The sequence below is a fragment of the Aedes albopictus genome, chromosome 3 (genome assembly GCF_035046485.1).
Source record: "Aedes albopictus strain Foshan chromosome 3, AalbF5, whole genome shotgun sequence".
NCBI classification, from domain to species: Eukaryota; Metazoa; Arthropoda; class Insecta; order Diptera; family Culicidae; genus Aedes; species Aedes albopictus.
Window position 1 is genome coordinate 7,468,542 of NC_085138.1, and position 18,253 is coordinate 7,486,794.

Below are 18,253 nucleotides of genomic sequence, written 5' to 3' on the forward strand. Positions count from 1 at the left end.
TCAAAATTGTATGGTTAAGATACATAACGACCACCATTTTTTATTGTAAAAGTGCCATTTACCATTCGCCGAATGGTATAGAACAATAGGGGTGATGGTGAGTGTGCCGTGTAAATTACAATACGTTTAATGGTGAATATTTTTCGAAAAAATGGTGTTGTAACAATAAAATTTATCGTATTTTTATAATATTTTTTATCAGGGTGGTGCAAAAAGCGTGGGTATTATGATTCATTGTCTAATTTGATGCTGTTTGAGCAAAACTTTGGGCAACAATATTGTTGTTTTCTCCATTTAATGGATATTAATTTCACTTTTCTTCCATTTGTATCATTAGTAATTCAGTCTAGGGTTCGTAATTCACTGATTTAGAAAAGCGCCACCTGCGCAATTTAGCTTTGCGTTTGATGATCAATATGCAATCCATGATCGTCTGGCTTATAGATAGTAGAGTAAACATAGATCCGCGTGAGATGAATCCGTTGTATCCAAACGAACTGTCAAAATCTGTATCCAAACGAGCATGACGTCACGATTTGGACAACATGAATGGAGCGCATGACGTCATATTCAATCGTCGCACTTTTGAAAATTACTACTTACACACTTGAAATATTTTAGTCAGCAGTGTCCGCTGATCTATGTTTACTCTACTATCTATAGTCTGGCTCAACGGAAAATAACCGTTCCTGATGCAGTTCACCTTTTAGATGAACTAGAATAGTTTTTCGCCTATCTCATCGGAAAAAAATCCGCTCCTGAGGCAGTTTACTTTTGAGTAAACTTTGAAGTTTTATCGCCTAACTCAACGGATGAAATCCGTTCCTGAGGCAGTCCACCTTTGAGGTAAACTTCAATATTTGTCGCCTAACTCAACGGATAAAATCCGCTCCTGAGGCAGTTTACCTTTGAGTAAACTTGAAAGTTCTATCGCCTAACTCAACAGAAAGAATCCGTTCCTGAGGCAGTACCTTGTGAAGGAACTTGAATAGTTTTTTGCCAAACTCAACGGATGGAATCCGTTCCTGGGGCAGTCCCTTGCGAAGGAACTTGATTTTTTTGTCGCTCAATACTGGAAGCCGCAAGTTTGTTGCCTAAACAACAACTTGTTCGGCTAGACTTTTTTCACCAGTAATGTCCAAGGTTGTTAGATTCTACTTACTGAATATTTCCCAAAACGCTGCAGGTTCATCTCGTCGCCATTTGTGGTATTGTACATTGAATAATAAGCAATGAACTATGAACTAAACAATTATCGGATGATTATTTTATTGGACACAGGAAAATGACAATTGTGCTCATTCTGCGAATGGAGTGACGTGAGAAAAGTCGGAGTCGTATATCGAGGTGAGAAATCTCGACTCGAATGAGGTGACTCTCCATTTGATTTACACGGCGAGTCACTTCATTCGAGAGTGGATTCCTCATCTCGATATACGACTCCGACTTCCCTCACGTCACTCCATTCGCAGAATGAGCACAAATACGTATCGGAGCCAATACGTGTGTCCTCCAGTGAAGTCGCTGTCAGGCTGCTCCCTTCAACTATCGGCCTACTACACGGAGAAATCAAACTACCTAATTTTTGGGTCGATTTTACTCAAAGCTGAGTATATCGAATAAACTACTTACCCAAAATTAGGTTGTTTTCCCTCTTTTCCTCACCGATGTTGTCAAAAACAAACAGAGATGCATCTACCCAACGGGGGTCCTTGAGCCCAATAAGCCAATTTTGGGTAAATGCAGGTTTACTCAAAATTGGGTTGAATGAGGGGGGGTCTTGGGTTGAATTAACCTACTCTTAAGTAAATGTTTTTGCTGGAGGTGAAGGCAATTTACCTAGTGTGAGTTTAATCGATTTACTCAAATTTGGCTTATTGGGCCAAACTATGGGATTGCGTCAAAAGAACTCAATTTTGGGTAGTTTGGCGGTTCCGTGTAAGTACGATCGGAATCACCACACTTTGGATAACTATAGTCCTGTTCAACGACGTAGGTTGAACTTGCTCGAACTTGCTCCATCCCGCTCTTTCCCGTTTGTTGACAAATGGGTAAGAGTAGGATGCAGCAACTTCGAGCAAGTTCAACCTACGTCGTTGAACAGGACTATAGTTATCCAAAGTGTGGTGATTCCGATCGTACTTACACGGAACCGCCAAACTACCCAAAATTGAGTTCTTTTGACGCAATCCCATAGTTTGGCCCAATAAGCCAAATTTGAGTAAATCGATTAAACTCACACTAGGTAAATTGCCTTCACCTGAACATGGCCAGATTGTGTGCCTATCTGATCGTGTCTCAAAAATCAAGTCAATCGGTTCAAAATTGGCTGAGTTATAGCAGCAAGTGCCCAAAATAGGTGCTCCTGCCCAAATGGTCCCAGACCCTATGTTGTTTTTTTTTATAGAATGAGAAAATCTGCAACAGATACCCAAGAGGTGGTTCCTCGGGTGATGTGGGGATCGACCCACTAAAACTCATTCTCTCTCTTCCTTACCTTCGCGGTACGCCCGTTAGGGATGACTTCGAGAAGGTGGGGGGACCGTACATGAGTACACTCTAATAGTAAGCGTTGCACCAGCTACCGCCTTAAGTTGTTCACTCTCCCCTGGAGGCTCGGGTCCTGGCTAGCACTTAGACTACCCGTTGAACTCAAGCTCCTGGATGGGGAAGGGGGGCCAACTCAACTAGCTGTTGTTCGGCTCGCCATTTACTCTGTAGTTCAAGTACGATTCGAGAAACCGTGGAAATAACGGAGTCCCACTTGTCCGCCCCCATACACATCCTTTCAACAATGTTGTCAGGCGTGATATCTCTACCGCATACCTCCTGCATACTCGACCTTTGCTCCACGAAACGTGGACATTCAAAGAGCACATGCTCCGCGGTCTCGTCGCAGTCTGCACACTCCGGACATGCGGGGGAGCCTGCGTGTCCGAATCTGTGCAGATACCACCTAAAGCACCCATGGCCTGACAGAAATTGAGTCAAGTGAAAATTCCCCTCGCCATGGGGCCTGCTCGTCCACTTGGACACGCTCGGTATGAGCCTGTGTGTCCATCTACCCTTGCTGGAGGAATCCCATTCGCTCTGCCACTTTAGCATAGACGAGGTTCTGGCGATACGCCTCGCGCCTCTTATGCCGCGTCGCTCGAAGCATTCTTCATCCTCTGCCACCACTAAAGCTATGGGCATCATGCCCGCTAGCACACATACCGCGTCCTTTGAGACCGTGGGGTATGCACTCACCACCCTAAGGCACATCAGCCTGTGGGTACTCTCAAGTCGCTTCACGTTTCGGTTAACCACTAGCGCCTTCGACCATGCAGCAGCGCCATACCGTAGTATGGAGACCGCTACTGCCGCGAGCAGCTTACGCTTACTCGAGACTATTGCCGAGCTGTTTGACATTATCTTTGACAATGCCATTATCGCCATGCTTGCCCTTTTGCAGGCATATTCTACGTGGCTTCCGAATTTCAGCTTATCGTCGATCATAACCCCCAATTGCTTCAGTGAGCGCTTAGAGTTGATCGTGCATCCACCTGTGGTGACTACTGCCTGATGTTCAGACTTGCGGTTGTTTACCACCACCACCTCCGTTTTGTGGTGCGCGAGTGCCAAATGTCTCGACCTCATCCAGTCCTCCACTATGTCAATTGCATAAGTTGCTGTCAGTTCCACTTCCTCTGTCGACTCACCGTATACCACAAGGGTAATATCATCGGCGAAGCCGACCAGCTTTACGCCCGGTGGAAGTTTGAGCCTCAATACGCCATCATACGCCACGTTCCATAGTACCGGCCCAGGATGGACCCCTGCGGTGATGTTGTAGCTCCTCTCGCCTTCCTCGGTGTCATAGATTAGCACCCTATTCTGGAAGTAGCTCTCCAGTATCCGGCATAGGCTAACCGGGATTCCTAGGTGGTGTATTGCGCACTCAATGGCGGCCCAGCTGACGCTGTTGAACGCATTCATAACGTCCAGCGTGACGACCGCGCAATAGCGGATTCCTGTTCGCTTCTTTGGAGCGCTATCTTGGCCGTTTTGGTTACAGCCCTAATAGCGTCCACCGTCGATCGACCCTTCCGGAAGCCGAACTGGTTATCCGAGAGACCAGAGTCATCGGGTTTCTCGGTATAGACCATCAGCCTCGACAGAATGATCCGTTCCAACAGTTTTCCGGCGGTGTCCAGCAGACAGATAGGTCTGTATGCCGACGGGTCGCCAGGTGGCTTCCCGGGTTTAGGCAGTAGAACCAATCTTTGCCTTTTCCACCTCTCCGGAAATTCGCCTCTGTCTAGGCACATCTGCATAGCCATTCTGAACATGTCAGGCTTAGCCTCGATGGCCGTCTTGATGGCTAATGTCGGGATACCATCCGGACCCGGAGCCTTGTTCAACTTAAGCGACTTCGCTATTGCAATGAGTTCGTCGTTCGTCACCGGGGCTACCTCGCTATGGCCGGTTTGGCTATAGGGAACGGGGGCCCATGGTCTTGTATCGTGGCGCGGGAACAGCGTTTCCACGATCTTTTGCAGCATCTCTGGGGAGCGTTCTGGGGGTGCTGACGCGCCCTTCGTTTTGGCCATGACTACTCTGTAGGCATCACCCCATGGGGTCGTGTTGGCTGCCTGGCAGAGATTTTCGAAGCACGCCCGCTTACGTGCCTTAATCTCTTTGTTCAGTGCCAGTTTAGTCGCCCTGTAGGCCTCGCTTCGTTCAATTCTATCCTCATCAGTACGAGCCCTTTGCATCCTCCTTCTAGCTCTTGAACAGGATGCGCGGAGTTCTGCGATTTCTGGACACCACCAGTACACCGGTTTGCGTCCATTTCTGGGTAGGGGTCGCCTTGGCATAGCGGCGTCACAAGCACGGCTTAGGGTTCCGACTAGATCATCGCTGGATAGATCGTCGGTGTTACTCTCCATGAACAATCGCTCCACAATTGCCGGCTTATCGAATCGTTGTTTATGTTGCAAGAAACGGAGAAAACAACAACACTGTGTTGAGAAAAACATTTCAATACGTGATTAGTTCAATCACCACCAAGCTGTGAAATGTATTCAATAACAATTTGCCATTCTTCGTCGTTCGTCGTCGCAGATATATCGGGCGATGTCTGCGGAGCTTACATAATAGATAGAAGGCACATTCTGATTTCAATCTTGCATACAATATTGTATGGAGAGCTTTGAGGGGAACTTTAAGCTTTACATATTGTATGCAGTGATATACCTATACAAATGTGCGCAATCCGATATAGGATATACGGATATAGTAAATGTGTGAATACAAAATTAGCAATCTGAACTGTATTAGATATAAGCATCGATATAGAACCATGTACATAATTAATGACCTGACAAGTTGATTTTCAATAAAAGTATCTTAAAACCTGAAGAGTTATCGGATTATTATTTCCTACACAACACACTGTTGCCCAAAGTTTTGCTCAAACAGCATCAAATTAGGCAAGGGATCATAATTCCCATGCTTTTTGCACCATTTCACTACAGAAATGGAGAATTGACCTTCTCACCATACAAAAATTCAGATCATTACTACAAATCTAGTACTACACCGAACGTGCCCCATAGAGAAAAAATGTGTACTCTCCGAGTTATCAGAGCCTTAAGATATATGGTATGTAAATTAGTTCAGCGTAATATCCATTTGTCTGGGATTTCTGTGATATCAGAAACAAGCAGACGTAACACTAGGCAGTGCTAGAGAGCAAGCAATTTTTGCCTCTCATGTATCTCAGGACTCCTATCACTTAGAAAGTTGGTTTCTTCAGCAAAGTTGTTTGGCAGGCCAAGGACTTACAGTTCATTTTATTCGGTGCACTCAATCCTGCGAAACTTTATCGAGCAACATTGTAATATAAACCGTTTTACTAGAAGTGCTCTAACTTCATGTAAAGTTATCTAATCGAGCCCAAATGGGTACAAAAATTGTTTGCTCTCTTGCCCCAACTCGCCCCTGAAACTTAGGGGAGCCGCCTGAGCCTCGAAGAACATCTCCTTGATTATTTTATTGTTCTTATTGATTCTTGAATCTACGGATTACTGTATTACGCGGATTTTTTAATTAACGCGGTTTTCATTTACGCGGTACGTATCCCCCGAGTAAAAAAAACTTGACTTTACAGAAAAAATGTTTTTTTTTTGGGTTATGTATCAGGACAGAAACTACTAAAATTTCTGAGAGGCTGCATGTCAACCGGCAACTCTGTTAATCTTGCTATTATTCTATTCATGACTTGCTTGTTACTAATGCAGTACAGACACCTTAAAGATTTTTCCCGGTGCCTTTTACAATTTCCCGTATTTTTCTCGGGTTTTCTCGGTTTTTGTTTTCGGATGGATGGACACCCAGCGAATCTGCATCACAGTTCTCGTCGCAGATCGAAGGGTATGCGGGTACTCCCGATCTCCCGATGAAGTTGAGAGATTTGCAGATCCAGCAGGGGTGCCAGATGACTTTTTAAAAACAGAAATGTTGGACTCTTTAGTAAAACCTATATCCCATACAACTGTAGATCTGGGCGTTTACCGCTTTCGTCTTACACGCAAAATGGCTTTCTTTCCGTATCTACCGACTGATTGTATATTTTTTTCTGTAAAAATTTATTTGTTAAAAGAATATTCAATTCAATAAATTACAAGCTAACGCTCATTATTCATCTGTAAATTTTATCCTTTTGTTTTGCTTTTCACTCTGTCCTATCTGTTTTTTTCCACGTCGATTTTCTTCATCTTTTACGGGTTTTTACCTATTACTTAGTTGGCATTATTAACAAAAAAAAAAGTATTCTTTTACAAAAAAAAAAAAATATTGAGAAAAAGCACAAACCGAAAACCTACAGAGAAGTTCAATCTGTCCGTTATAAGTAGGTTATGTGGGTGTGGTTTGAATCTTGGATCATCATTTTTCTATCGAATGATTCACATATGTCTGCGTCTGGCATGAGAGTTCTTCCAACCATCCCACCAGAAGTGCTGGTTTATTTGTTCTGTGATCCGAAATGTGATATTGAATTATTCCGGTCTACTCTCTAACGACTATCGTTTTCTATTTGCTTCTCGGATAATTCCATGATTGCTCTCCCGTTGTCGTACGTTGAATCATTGAATCCAACCGAAGAAGCAGTAAGTCTACCTCTCACCAAATAATTGTAATACTTGTTAGAAGGTTTTTTTTTTTGTTGTTTTATTATTCTCTTGCTTAGTGATTTCTGTTGATAGCCTACTATTGATTCTGCTTTATACGTTTAGTGTTATTTACAAGGCTCTTATGATTAACTCTTACGTTTAGCTTTTTGTCTGTCATATTGACAGTTATTCTTACAGATAGTACTTCCTTTAGCGGTTGTTTCTGTTTTTACAGTATTCCCTCTCATTTTCTTCCATTGATTTTAAGAACTATGAAATACGCTGCGATCTACTGGAGCTCTGCATGCAACCGAAATCGGTCCAGAAAGCAAATAACGTAGACATTCGAAGTAGCTCTTAAACTAAACATTGTGTATTTGTGTGTGGCCTTGTCAATTAAATTCCATCCGAATACAGTAACAAAACTACATCCAGAATTCATAGTTCTACTTAAATGTTCAGCAGTTATAGTACTATCAGCTTACCCACAAAAAAGTAGATTCGATGAGATTGTTTCCATTGTTATTACTTTCTCGATATCAGTAGTGCCCTAATGTTAAACAAAACATATTTTACAAGCTTTGTTACAGCGCGAAACAAAGCAGGCGATGCCCACGTGGACAACGCCCAGGAAACTTATGGCCTACTTTTGTTCTATACATCAGTTTCTGTTTCTCGTAAAACTTATGGGAGGTTCCGGGTGCGAAATTCGATACAAAACGGGGAAAATGAAGCGAAATCCACAATTTTGGAATGCCGCTGATTCAAAACGGTTGCAGATATATTAATTATTTCCATGTAAAATGTCTTAATGAAATCAAGAATGAAGTTGGTCGTCTGACTATTTGGCATAATGATCAATTAGCATGATAGCCGTTAGGCATAATAGTTGTTCGACATAAAAAATAAAGGGGAAACAAAGTTTGATTTTTTCCTTTGTGACCTCCACAAATGTTGGTCGTATTTTAGCGTCCCTTACGGGAATCGAGGAACAGAAGAAAAACTAGTCAGACGTACGATGCTGCTGGAGACCGAGATCAGCTCTGAACCTCCATAACTATCATGGGAAACAGTTTTTGTTGGCTTGGAGGTGGAAAAGTTACATGATCTGGACTAACTCTTTTTTGAGGAATAAGAAAAGCATTTGTTTTCATTTTGACTGAAACATAACACATGTCAACATAAACAAGATGACGATGTGTAATGTGCAATAGAGACCTGTATTGTTCATTAAAAAAGGAACAAGCTCACCAATAAACGATCATACTTGCGCCACGGAAAACACTTCTGTAAATACATTTCTGGTTGAAAACTTCATTTCCAGTGATGTCATATATATGAAAAACTGTACGCAGTGTCCATCATTGCTGCCATCCGTAAGGTCTATAAACTTCTTCAAGACTTAAACTTTAAATTATATGAACAAATTTTGCCAAACGACGTATTCAACACTTTCTTAGAGGTCCCAATGGATCCCATAGATTCGTACAAAATTTCTTTCCTGAATTTTTTCATGATACATACAATAAAGATTCTTTTAGCGATTTCTCTTTGAATGGTATAATTGAGATTTGATCCTGTTTTATCCTGGAGTTCTTTTAGGTATTATTCCACGAATTAAACTTTGGATTCCTCCAGCAACTCATCTAGGGATTCTTTCTCAGGCATGCATTTTGATCAAATTTGTTTAAAGAGGATAAAAATTTGATTAAGATGGGAAAACGAAAGATTCATTTTCCGTAGTTTGCACATTAAGCAATGGCTTCTTAAGATTTTCGACATGGGAGTTAGTATACTGCCTATGATCGCATAACTGTCCCATATGAATAGGAAACCCAGCAAAGATGGGACTTATATGCGATCATGGGCAGTATAATACATCGTTTTGAAGTAACAGCTACTAAAATTGCGAATTTGCGTCATGCATATGAAAAATAAATGAAATGGACAATGCAAATTACGTTTTAAAATATTTTTTTTCGAATGCCATCCAATTCGGGTGTACCGAACCAAAAATCACTCAACATTTTCACAACTCGCACATTTAAATATATTTTTGACTCACTTTTTTGCAACGTTAATGATAACTTAAACACTTCGAAAGTCATGACGGTAAGACATTTCATAAAAACGTCTTTCTAAAAATGATGGCATCTTACACAAATCGAACGCAACGCAACGGTACATGCTGTATTGCTGAATTTAAGGTCTCAAATCAACTGAAACATCAATATATCATGGTCAAACAATTTTCTACCAAACATTTTACACACAACTCAGTTCCTGAAAACGGAACTAGACGAAACGGATACGCCCTCTAGAGTTGCAAGCACTCTCCATTGGAAGGACACACCACCGGAAGTAATACGCCAAAACTAAATGTCCGAAACACTATTTTACCTAAAGAGGATAAACCTAGACAAACGACGTAACAAAACCTGTTGTCCTCTTACCACAATGTACTCTCTCTCTCTCTGTCTCTTAACGTAAACTTTGATTTTTGTACAAATTAATTCGATTTTTGAACTCTACGACGAAACGACCACTGTGTGTGCACCGCAGCAAATGGGAACACACACAAGCCGAACTTAAAAACAGAAAGTCTTTAATTATTGATCCTTACCTAATTGCAGACGCGCGCTGCTGCCGCCCTTTCATCCTTTCACCGAAGCAACGGCGGACTTCGACGATGCCGGTGGCTTCGGAGGGGGTGCACCGGTATTTTTCGCCGCCGTCGGTTCCCTCGTGCCGCTTTTCGACGAACCAGAGCCACTATTTTTAACACTACTTTTACTATTACTACTATTACTAGAACTACTACCACTGTTACTGCTTCTTATGTGGATGTTCTTGTTGTCACCACTACTAGTACTGCTGCTGCTGTTGTTCTCGCCTGACGTCCTGTCTGCAGCCTTGTCGGCGTCCGTCGTTGACGTGGTTGTCGTCGTCGTCGTCTGTTGTAACCGCTGCTGCCGTTCATCCTCCTGGAACTTTCGCTGCCGGACGCAGGGTACACACAGCGTTAGGACGTGCTCCCGTATCCGGGTGAGCTCGTTGGTGGCATATTCGTGGGTCCAGTTGGCAACCATGGCCAGATTTTCCCGCTGCTGCGGCGTTAGGTACGGGTTCGGATGACCCTCGGGACTGCGTGCTCCGCAGCGGTTGCATATCGAACATACGGTACAGTGGAACCGGCCTGGAATGTATGAAAACAAAGAAATGGTTTTAGTACATGGTTAAGTGAACATCTTCCCTGCCCTTCGGTTCAGAAAGGGGTATGGGCGCGTTCTGCCAACTTGGTCGAGGCAGATTTCATGTGAGAACAAGTTGCATACGGACATTCAAAAGTGCCTGAACGAAAGATGCTGCTTGTGAGGATCACTTGAAGATCGGATGGAAGATCATTCTTTTTTTTTTAGAATATTCGCGTTCGTCTATGTGTTGCTCTTCGTGTTCGTATATTTTAAGTTTCATCTTCAACTGAGTTTCATGAACGCTGCTAGTCAGCAGGGATGATCTTCGCATCTGCATCCGTTGAACCATTCTGAATGGCCGTCGTGAAAGTATCACCAAAAGCGCTACTAACATTTCTTTTATATTTTCATGTATCTGAGTATCATGAGTGATAGCAGGGATAGCAGTGAAAAATGGAAGTAATGCAGTACGACGGTGGTGCGATGCTGGTTAAAAATATCGCTGGAGATGAGCATTGTTTGTACTCAGCCATGTCTAAGACGTGCTCCGAAGTCTCAGGAACAGAAGCATGCATAAAGCACTAATCTACAAAATCCCAGGAAAAGTAGAAAGACCTTATTTCACGTGGAAATCCAGCGGTAGACAAGAGGTAGATATGGACGGATGTTCGTTGGAATCGGAAGGACATTGGTAATGACAGCCGAATTTAAGAAAGCGACGAAGCGATTGTAGCAGGAGATGGTAAAGTTGGACTACGAAGACGATTTGCTAGAAACCGCAGGCAGCAAATGACATAGGCTTATCGTATTTCGATGGAGATGGCGATGAGGACGAAGCAGCATTCCAAGAACATAACCAAAATTTAATCACAACTACCTACCACAAAAAACAACACGATCGAACGAAAATAGGAAAGAGCAACCCAGCAAAACCAGTATGTATGTTCAAAACGCTTACCCCAAACAAGCGACCCAAAGGTAAATTACGTTGACCATTTAACTAACAACACATTCTCTTACAGCTCAATACACCACATCGATTTCCCACCTTTCCCAATCCTTAAGGCCACGCAAAACTTAAAAGCCGCAGAGCTAAAGAGGTTGCTATGCCTACTCCCAAATTCAAAGGTGTATTATGGACAATGCAAGTTCTCGGACTTGCATTGGAGACTTGGCCCTATGACCCCCTTGTGCATCAATAAAATAAAATAAAATAAAATAAAAATGGTTAAGTGAACATCTTCAACATCCGTAGGTAGTTTATGGAGAACGCATGTACAGCCCATATGTCCAAATGGCTTTAGTCCAAGAACCCTACTTTAGTAAGAGGAATTTGTATATAGAAAACCTTAACCCGGTGTTTACTATTTTCAATGAAATGGCAAACTTGTGTGTCATGCCTCGAGCATGTGTGCTTGACAACAACGCAATCGTTGCTACACTCATCTCTAAACTAACTAACAGAGATATTTATATTTATAGATGAACCAAACACCCCATCACATACTGCACTTCAAAAGACCTTCCGCTAATTGTTGGCAGTGCTAATTTTAATGCTCACCATATCTTCTGGAGTAGCTCAGACATTTACTTAAGATACTCCAGTTTGTTGGAATACTTAAGTAGTACAGATCTTGTATAACTTAACATAGGCAACCGCCCAACATTCATGGTATCTGCTAGAGAGGAAGTGTTTGTGTTAGGCATAACGCTTTGCTCTAACAGAATTAGTCAGGAGTTGACAAATTGGAATGTGTCACATGCAGTGCTGAAAAAATCATTTCATCTTATCTAAATTCAATCGCCTACAGCTCATTTTATAAGCTGAACCCTAGGCTGAACCTGAGAATATGGTATATGGAAAACTTGTGCGGCTAAACCAGTTCTGCAAGAAAGTCACGGAAAAACCGCTATTTTTCGAATATTTAAGGTAAATGTCACGGACTACCTTCGAAAAATGCAAATGATATTCACTTACCATATTTTCAGGTTCAGCTTCTAAAATGAGCTGTAGGTGGTTGAATTTAGATATGACGAAATTAAATTTTCAGCACTGGTCACATGTGTCAGATATGTCTGATCATCGCTACATCTTTTTGAACATGTGGATGTTACTTCGCAAACTTTGCGTTTCAGGAATCCCCGGTCAAAATTACTGGAAAGTTTATTGCGAAAGTGGGTTGTGCGTCGTATGAAGAAGCAAAGAGCTTCAGATCTATCAGTTTGACCTCTTTTCTTCTGAAATGCTTGGAACGCATTGTCGATCACCACATCCGTGATGTTCATCTGGCCAATGTGCCTCTTCATGTGAACCAACATGCTTACCGATCTGGAAAGTCCACTGTGACTCTTTCACACAAAGTTGTTTACGATATCGAGAAGGCATTCACTCAAAATCAATCCTGCTTGGGTGTTTTCTTAGATATCGAGGGTGCCTTTGACAACGTGCCTTTCTATGCCATATTGGAAGCCGCACGAAGTCATGGTATACAGTGACCGGCACAAAAAAAGATCCACCATAGAGTGATTACAGTTTCTAAAGAAAACTACATCCAAAAATGATAAAATGTACCTTTCAATGAATGCACTTCATCCATTTTACATTGTTTTAGTAATCTGTGTTGAAAAATATTTGGTTTTTGAGGAACAAAATGATTTCTGATAAGATTGAGAAAATTGCTTAAAAATTGGGTATGACAGAAAAAAAGATCCACTTAGCAATTAATTCTGAAACTTCAAAATTTCACCAAATTTTCACATGCTTTGCTTCTTGGTGTATGATATTGTGATGTTTTAGGCATATGCAATTTATTTTGACATGAGTTTTATCAATTTTAGGGTGATATGGGTCGAACTTATTTTTCATGGTCAGTATAATGGGTAAAAATTTCTCTAAACTACAGAAACTTTTTTTAAGCTAGAATGAATGCTATTTTTCTACAATATAACAATAATACAGCTTGCAGACATGCAGGGGTGTACTTTTATGGACAATTTTTATGAGTTTTTGTCGAGTAATGCCAGGGCTGGTAGCAAAAACTGATGGTTGAAATAGTTATTTTAGTGACCATGTTCACGAAAATAGTGACCAAATAGTGACTTACAAATGGCAAAAAAGTGACTAAATAGTGATTTTTGGCAAAAAAAAATATAGGTAGCGGCCAAAAATTGTGAGCTGAACTTGATTCAGTAAACCTTGGGGTACCGCTTAATAAACATTTTCAGAAAAATCTTCTCCACCAAAAGTTTAAAAAAAATACAATTTTTAGCAGATATTGTGCGGAACTAGATGGATATTAAGTCAATGAACGAAAATGGTTGTTGGTACCTACATCTCTTCGGTTCCAGTAGAACCTCAATGGGGAAACATTGGTGCAAGTTCCTGTTTTTTTTTTTCGTTAAAGCTGATATTTTCTTGAAGAATTTGAGATGAAACACTCACAGGGTTATTGAACAAATTTCTAAATAGATTTATATGAAAATTTTTGCCGATATTTTCTTTAGAACTTATAGAAAAATGCAGGGAAAAATTCTTGAGCATTATTTGAAAGAGCATTCGGCCTAATTCGTGAATTTGCTGCGGACAAAAATCATGGAATGGTGTTTGCTAAAATTTCTGGAGGAAATTATGAACGAAATTTGAAAAAAAAAACAAATGCGAAATGAAAAAAAAATCGATGTTTTCCTGGTAGGAAATGACGATGCTTCGGGTACGAATTTTCTTTTGAAAAATACTGGAGAATTGATTTGATTTTTTTTATGAAAATCATCTAGAAAGCATAGATAGACAAATGCACAGACAATACATATGTGGGCAAATTTATGTAAGAATTTCTTTGAAGTTATTTGCGAGAATTAAACAGAAATTGATTAGACAATTGTGATAGAATTCCTTTAGTATTTGTTATACATTTACATTTGTTATACATAAACGTATGCATTTCAAAAATTTCTGAGGGATTACAAACAACGCTCAGTGACGAAATCTTAATTAAAATTTTAACAAAATTACAATTCTAAAAATAGTTCGAGGTGCAATTTCTTATTTATGTTCGAGCGGATTCTCCAGGTAAAGTTATTGAGTTTACAGAGTAACTAGCGACTGGAATATCTGGGAAGTTTGGGAAGTTTCAGCTGCAATCAAACAGACATGTTTTCTCCTCCATCAGACGTTTTGATGTAGTCAACAACTTATTCAGGGAATAATAAATGTTGATAGCTATCGTTTCCAACAAGCTTCATAAATGCCAGCAAAAAGCAAAGCAAAAACAGTTGAAAACAAAATAGTCAAAACAGTATTTGGCGATGTTCCCGAAAAGCTATAAAAAAACTACAATTTTTAAAAATTATTGAAAGATATCATTTTGAAGATTTCTTTTCCAAACATTCGTCAAAGAATTTTATCAGGAAATTGCTCCAGGCGTTGAACTATTTTTTTTGTGTCTGTATTTGAGAGGCTTTCAGCTTGGTCGCTGATTCGTCTCTGTGGCGTTGAACTAGAATACCATACCTACAGGAATTCAGACAAAAGCTTTTGCTAAAGATAAAAGTTCACAAGTAATATTCAGTGATTTTCGCTAAAATCCTGCATGAATTCATGCAGAAATTGTCATGGTGGTCATACAGGAGCATATTCCGAGACCTGCATCGACAATTGTAACGTTGATTCCACCGAGAATCTATTCAAGAGTTCTGGAAAATATTTCCTCAAATTCCTATTCTACTTTTTATTGCCGAGAATGACATTACAAGTTTATTCAGATTTTTCATCAATATTTGTTTCGGTAATAGTTCAAAAACATTCATCACTTTACTGTAGAATGACCAGGAACTTCATTGAGAAAGAATGCTTTCTAGTATAGTCACAAAAATCTTGTGCAAAAAGACAACACTTTCACTGAATAGATGAAACAGATTCGGATTAGAAATCTGTCTGATAGACCCCTAATTTAACTTAACATTACTACGAATCAAAATCGGTCACTCTACATAGGCGATTGATAAATTTGCTAACACAGCTACTAAACATGTTATTGTCTCCAGTTACACAAAGCTTGATTAGCATTTTTTATCACTCCATATCTTTTTTTTCTGTCTAGATTATCATTTGCCACAAAACATTGAAAATAGTTGAAAATAGTGACTTTTTAGTGACTAACCCGAAAATAGTGACCAAGTCACTAAATAGTGACTCGCTACCAGGCCTGAGTAATGCAAAGAAATGCACATGTTGTGAAGATTATTAAGGATTATTTGATAACTCAAAACACTTTCACGTTTGTGTATCGTAATGAGCACCTCCATCTGCTTGTGCTAAAGCTTGCTGGAGGTATATTCTATCATATACACATTGATAATTACAAATTTTTGATTTATTACAAGTGGTACACATGGTGCTCACGTATAATGTTAACTTCAAATTCCACTGTCACTCCAATACACACATTATCAGAACCAAAAGTTTATAAAAAATAAGGCATCAGATCATCTAGCCGTCTTCTGAAATATTTTTCGTTGGAATGCAAGGAATATATGTGCTGAAGACACCAACATGATTCGACGTTAGTCTCTTACTTGTTTTGTGTATGCGCATAATTTAACACCAGTGTGATTTTATTTTGAAAGTTTACATTACAAGTGAGCACCATGTGTACCACTTATGACTTATGACTTAAATAATGAACTTTGAAAAACAGTTGACTTTATTTGATATTATTAATAAGAAAAAAAGTAATGGTGATTTCATTTATTCCATGTTTTTTCAGTATATTTATCTATTTTTCATATGCATCCCATTACTTTTTCAATTTAATGAAAGCTTTTTGGTTGCTTTTTTTTTGAAACATAAATATATTCAATTCAATTAGAGGGAATTTAAATGAAGTAATTATACTATCTCAAATTTTGAAACGATGATGAAGTTTTGGAAAAATTAATGTTATATTAGAAAAATAATCTAATCGAAATAATTTTCTTTTGTGTGAAGAATTTTAAGTTTAATCAAATGTTTTTAATAGCTCATTATATGAGTCATAAATGATCAAAATTTCATTGCATTCGGTTCATTGAATCCGGAGATTTAACAACTCAAAACTGGCTATCGGATAATTATAACTTTTTCTAGAACCTTTATAACTTTGTGTAGAATGGCCCGATCCTTCTCAAATTTTGACCACTGATACACAACTAGTTGATGAACTTACAGTGAAAATTTGAGAATATTTGATGCCCTTTTCGAAAAGTTACAGTGATTTGAACCTTTCTTGAAAAGTGAAAATTTTACCTGTGCCAGTTATTTTGAGTATCCCCTGTATTTAGAGATCATAATTATAAAAACACTTGTGCACTTGTCCCAATTTCGCTTTAACTATACTATCTAAAGTGAAATTTGAACAATGCAACAATTAGTTCTATGATTATGTTTTCTAAATATTATCAGGGAGCAGTGAATCAAAATTCAACCATCGCGCAACAATAACGACAATGTCGCAACCTGAATTTGTTGCGACATACTACCCAATGCGACGTAGGTTTGTCCCAACTTGAACAGAATAGGACAAAGATCGTGCACCACGAGTTCATAAATTTTTAAGCCTTGTATTGTGATTTTCGAGCGGTAACTTGGAGTAGGTAAACAATGCAATGCTGCTGAAGATGTATCATCAAAAAGTTTCGATTTTGGGTTAGTAATAATTGTTTATTCACGAGTTGAAAAGTACGCAACAAATTCAGCTTCCGTTTTGTCTGCATCAAAAAATTTCGAGATCATGTCATTATCTGTCACCGGTTGGGATAAAGAGTAATCGCCGCGTCTTCTTTGTTGCTTGTTTCGTGCCTCTTTCGTCTGACAATTCTCTTCACTGTCAGGGAGCGAAGTTTGGTCACGCGCGAAATTAGGGCACCCCACGGTAGTATTTCAACAAGTTTGAGTAAAACTGGTGGTACCGACTGATTATTTTGGCAATTCCGATGAATAACTTCCTATTATTTTGGCAATTCCGATGAATAACTTCCTAAGAGATTTCTTGGTGCTCTTTCTGGATTTCTGAGAATTGTTCAACCATAGTTTCTCTCAGAATTTCTGCAGGAGTTTTTCACGGGGTCTCCGTTTCCACCTTAAATATCCTTAATATTTCCTGCCAGAATTACTTCCAGAATATTTTTTTCCGAGATGACCGAGATATTCCCATAAATCCGAGATATTCCCATAAATCCTGGCCAAACTGCATCTCAGTTTTTCGAAAAAGATCTTTGAGGGGTTTCTCGCAAGATATCACCTGGATTCCTTCCGATATTTCTCCGGGAATTTCTTACAGGGAATTTAGTAAGTCACCCCAGGAGACATTCCGAGAAAAAACTCCTAGAAAAATTTCTGCAAGAACTCCGAGAGCAACTATCAAAAAAATCCCAAAATTGTGCATCCAGAATTTTAGAAGGAATTTTGGTAAGGATTTCAAAAAATCTCTGGGAATAAACGTGGAAGAGCCTGGAAAAGCTCTGAAAGACATCACGTGAAGAACTCAATGAAAAATGCCAAAAGGTACTCAAATAAAAAAAAACTTAGGAGATAGTCCAAGATAAATTTAGAAAAACTCTGAGAGACATCCCAGGACTAATGCCGGAAGGAATCTTCTGAGAAGAATCCGGAAAAACTCCATGAGAAATTTCAGGTTAAACCTGAAAAAAAAAAATCCAGTAAAAACTTCTAAAAAATATTCCAGCTGAAACTCCTGTAGGAATTCAGGGCGAAACCTTGAAGAAAGCTCATTGAATTTTTGGAACGCATTGAATAAAATCCCGGCAAAAAAACTCATGAGAAAATCCCCAAGAAATCATTCTCGTAGAAATCCCATAAATAACTTCTGCAGCAATTCTGGAAGAAGTCCCGAGAAGATCTACTGG

General features: G+C 39.7%; 1 protein-coding gene across 5 annotated transcripts in view; it reads right to left on the minus strand.

The window, feature by feature from the left end:
• Nucleotides 1-9,050: 9,050 nt before the first annotated feature.
• LOC109621532 (mucin-2) overlaps nt 9,051-18,253 on the minus strand; it is a 78,963-nt gene continuing 69,760 nt past the window's right edge. For all 5 annotated transcript variants that reach the window (XM_062843128.1, XM_062843124.1, XM_062843127.1 and 2 more), the window contains one exon: nt 9,051-10,353. In XM_062843128.1, the coding sequence (XP_062699112.1) occupies nt 9,812-10,353 (542 nt within the window). In that variant the 3' untranslated portion in view covers nt 9,051-9,811. The remainder of the gene's footprint in view (nt 10,354-18,253) is intronic.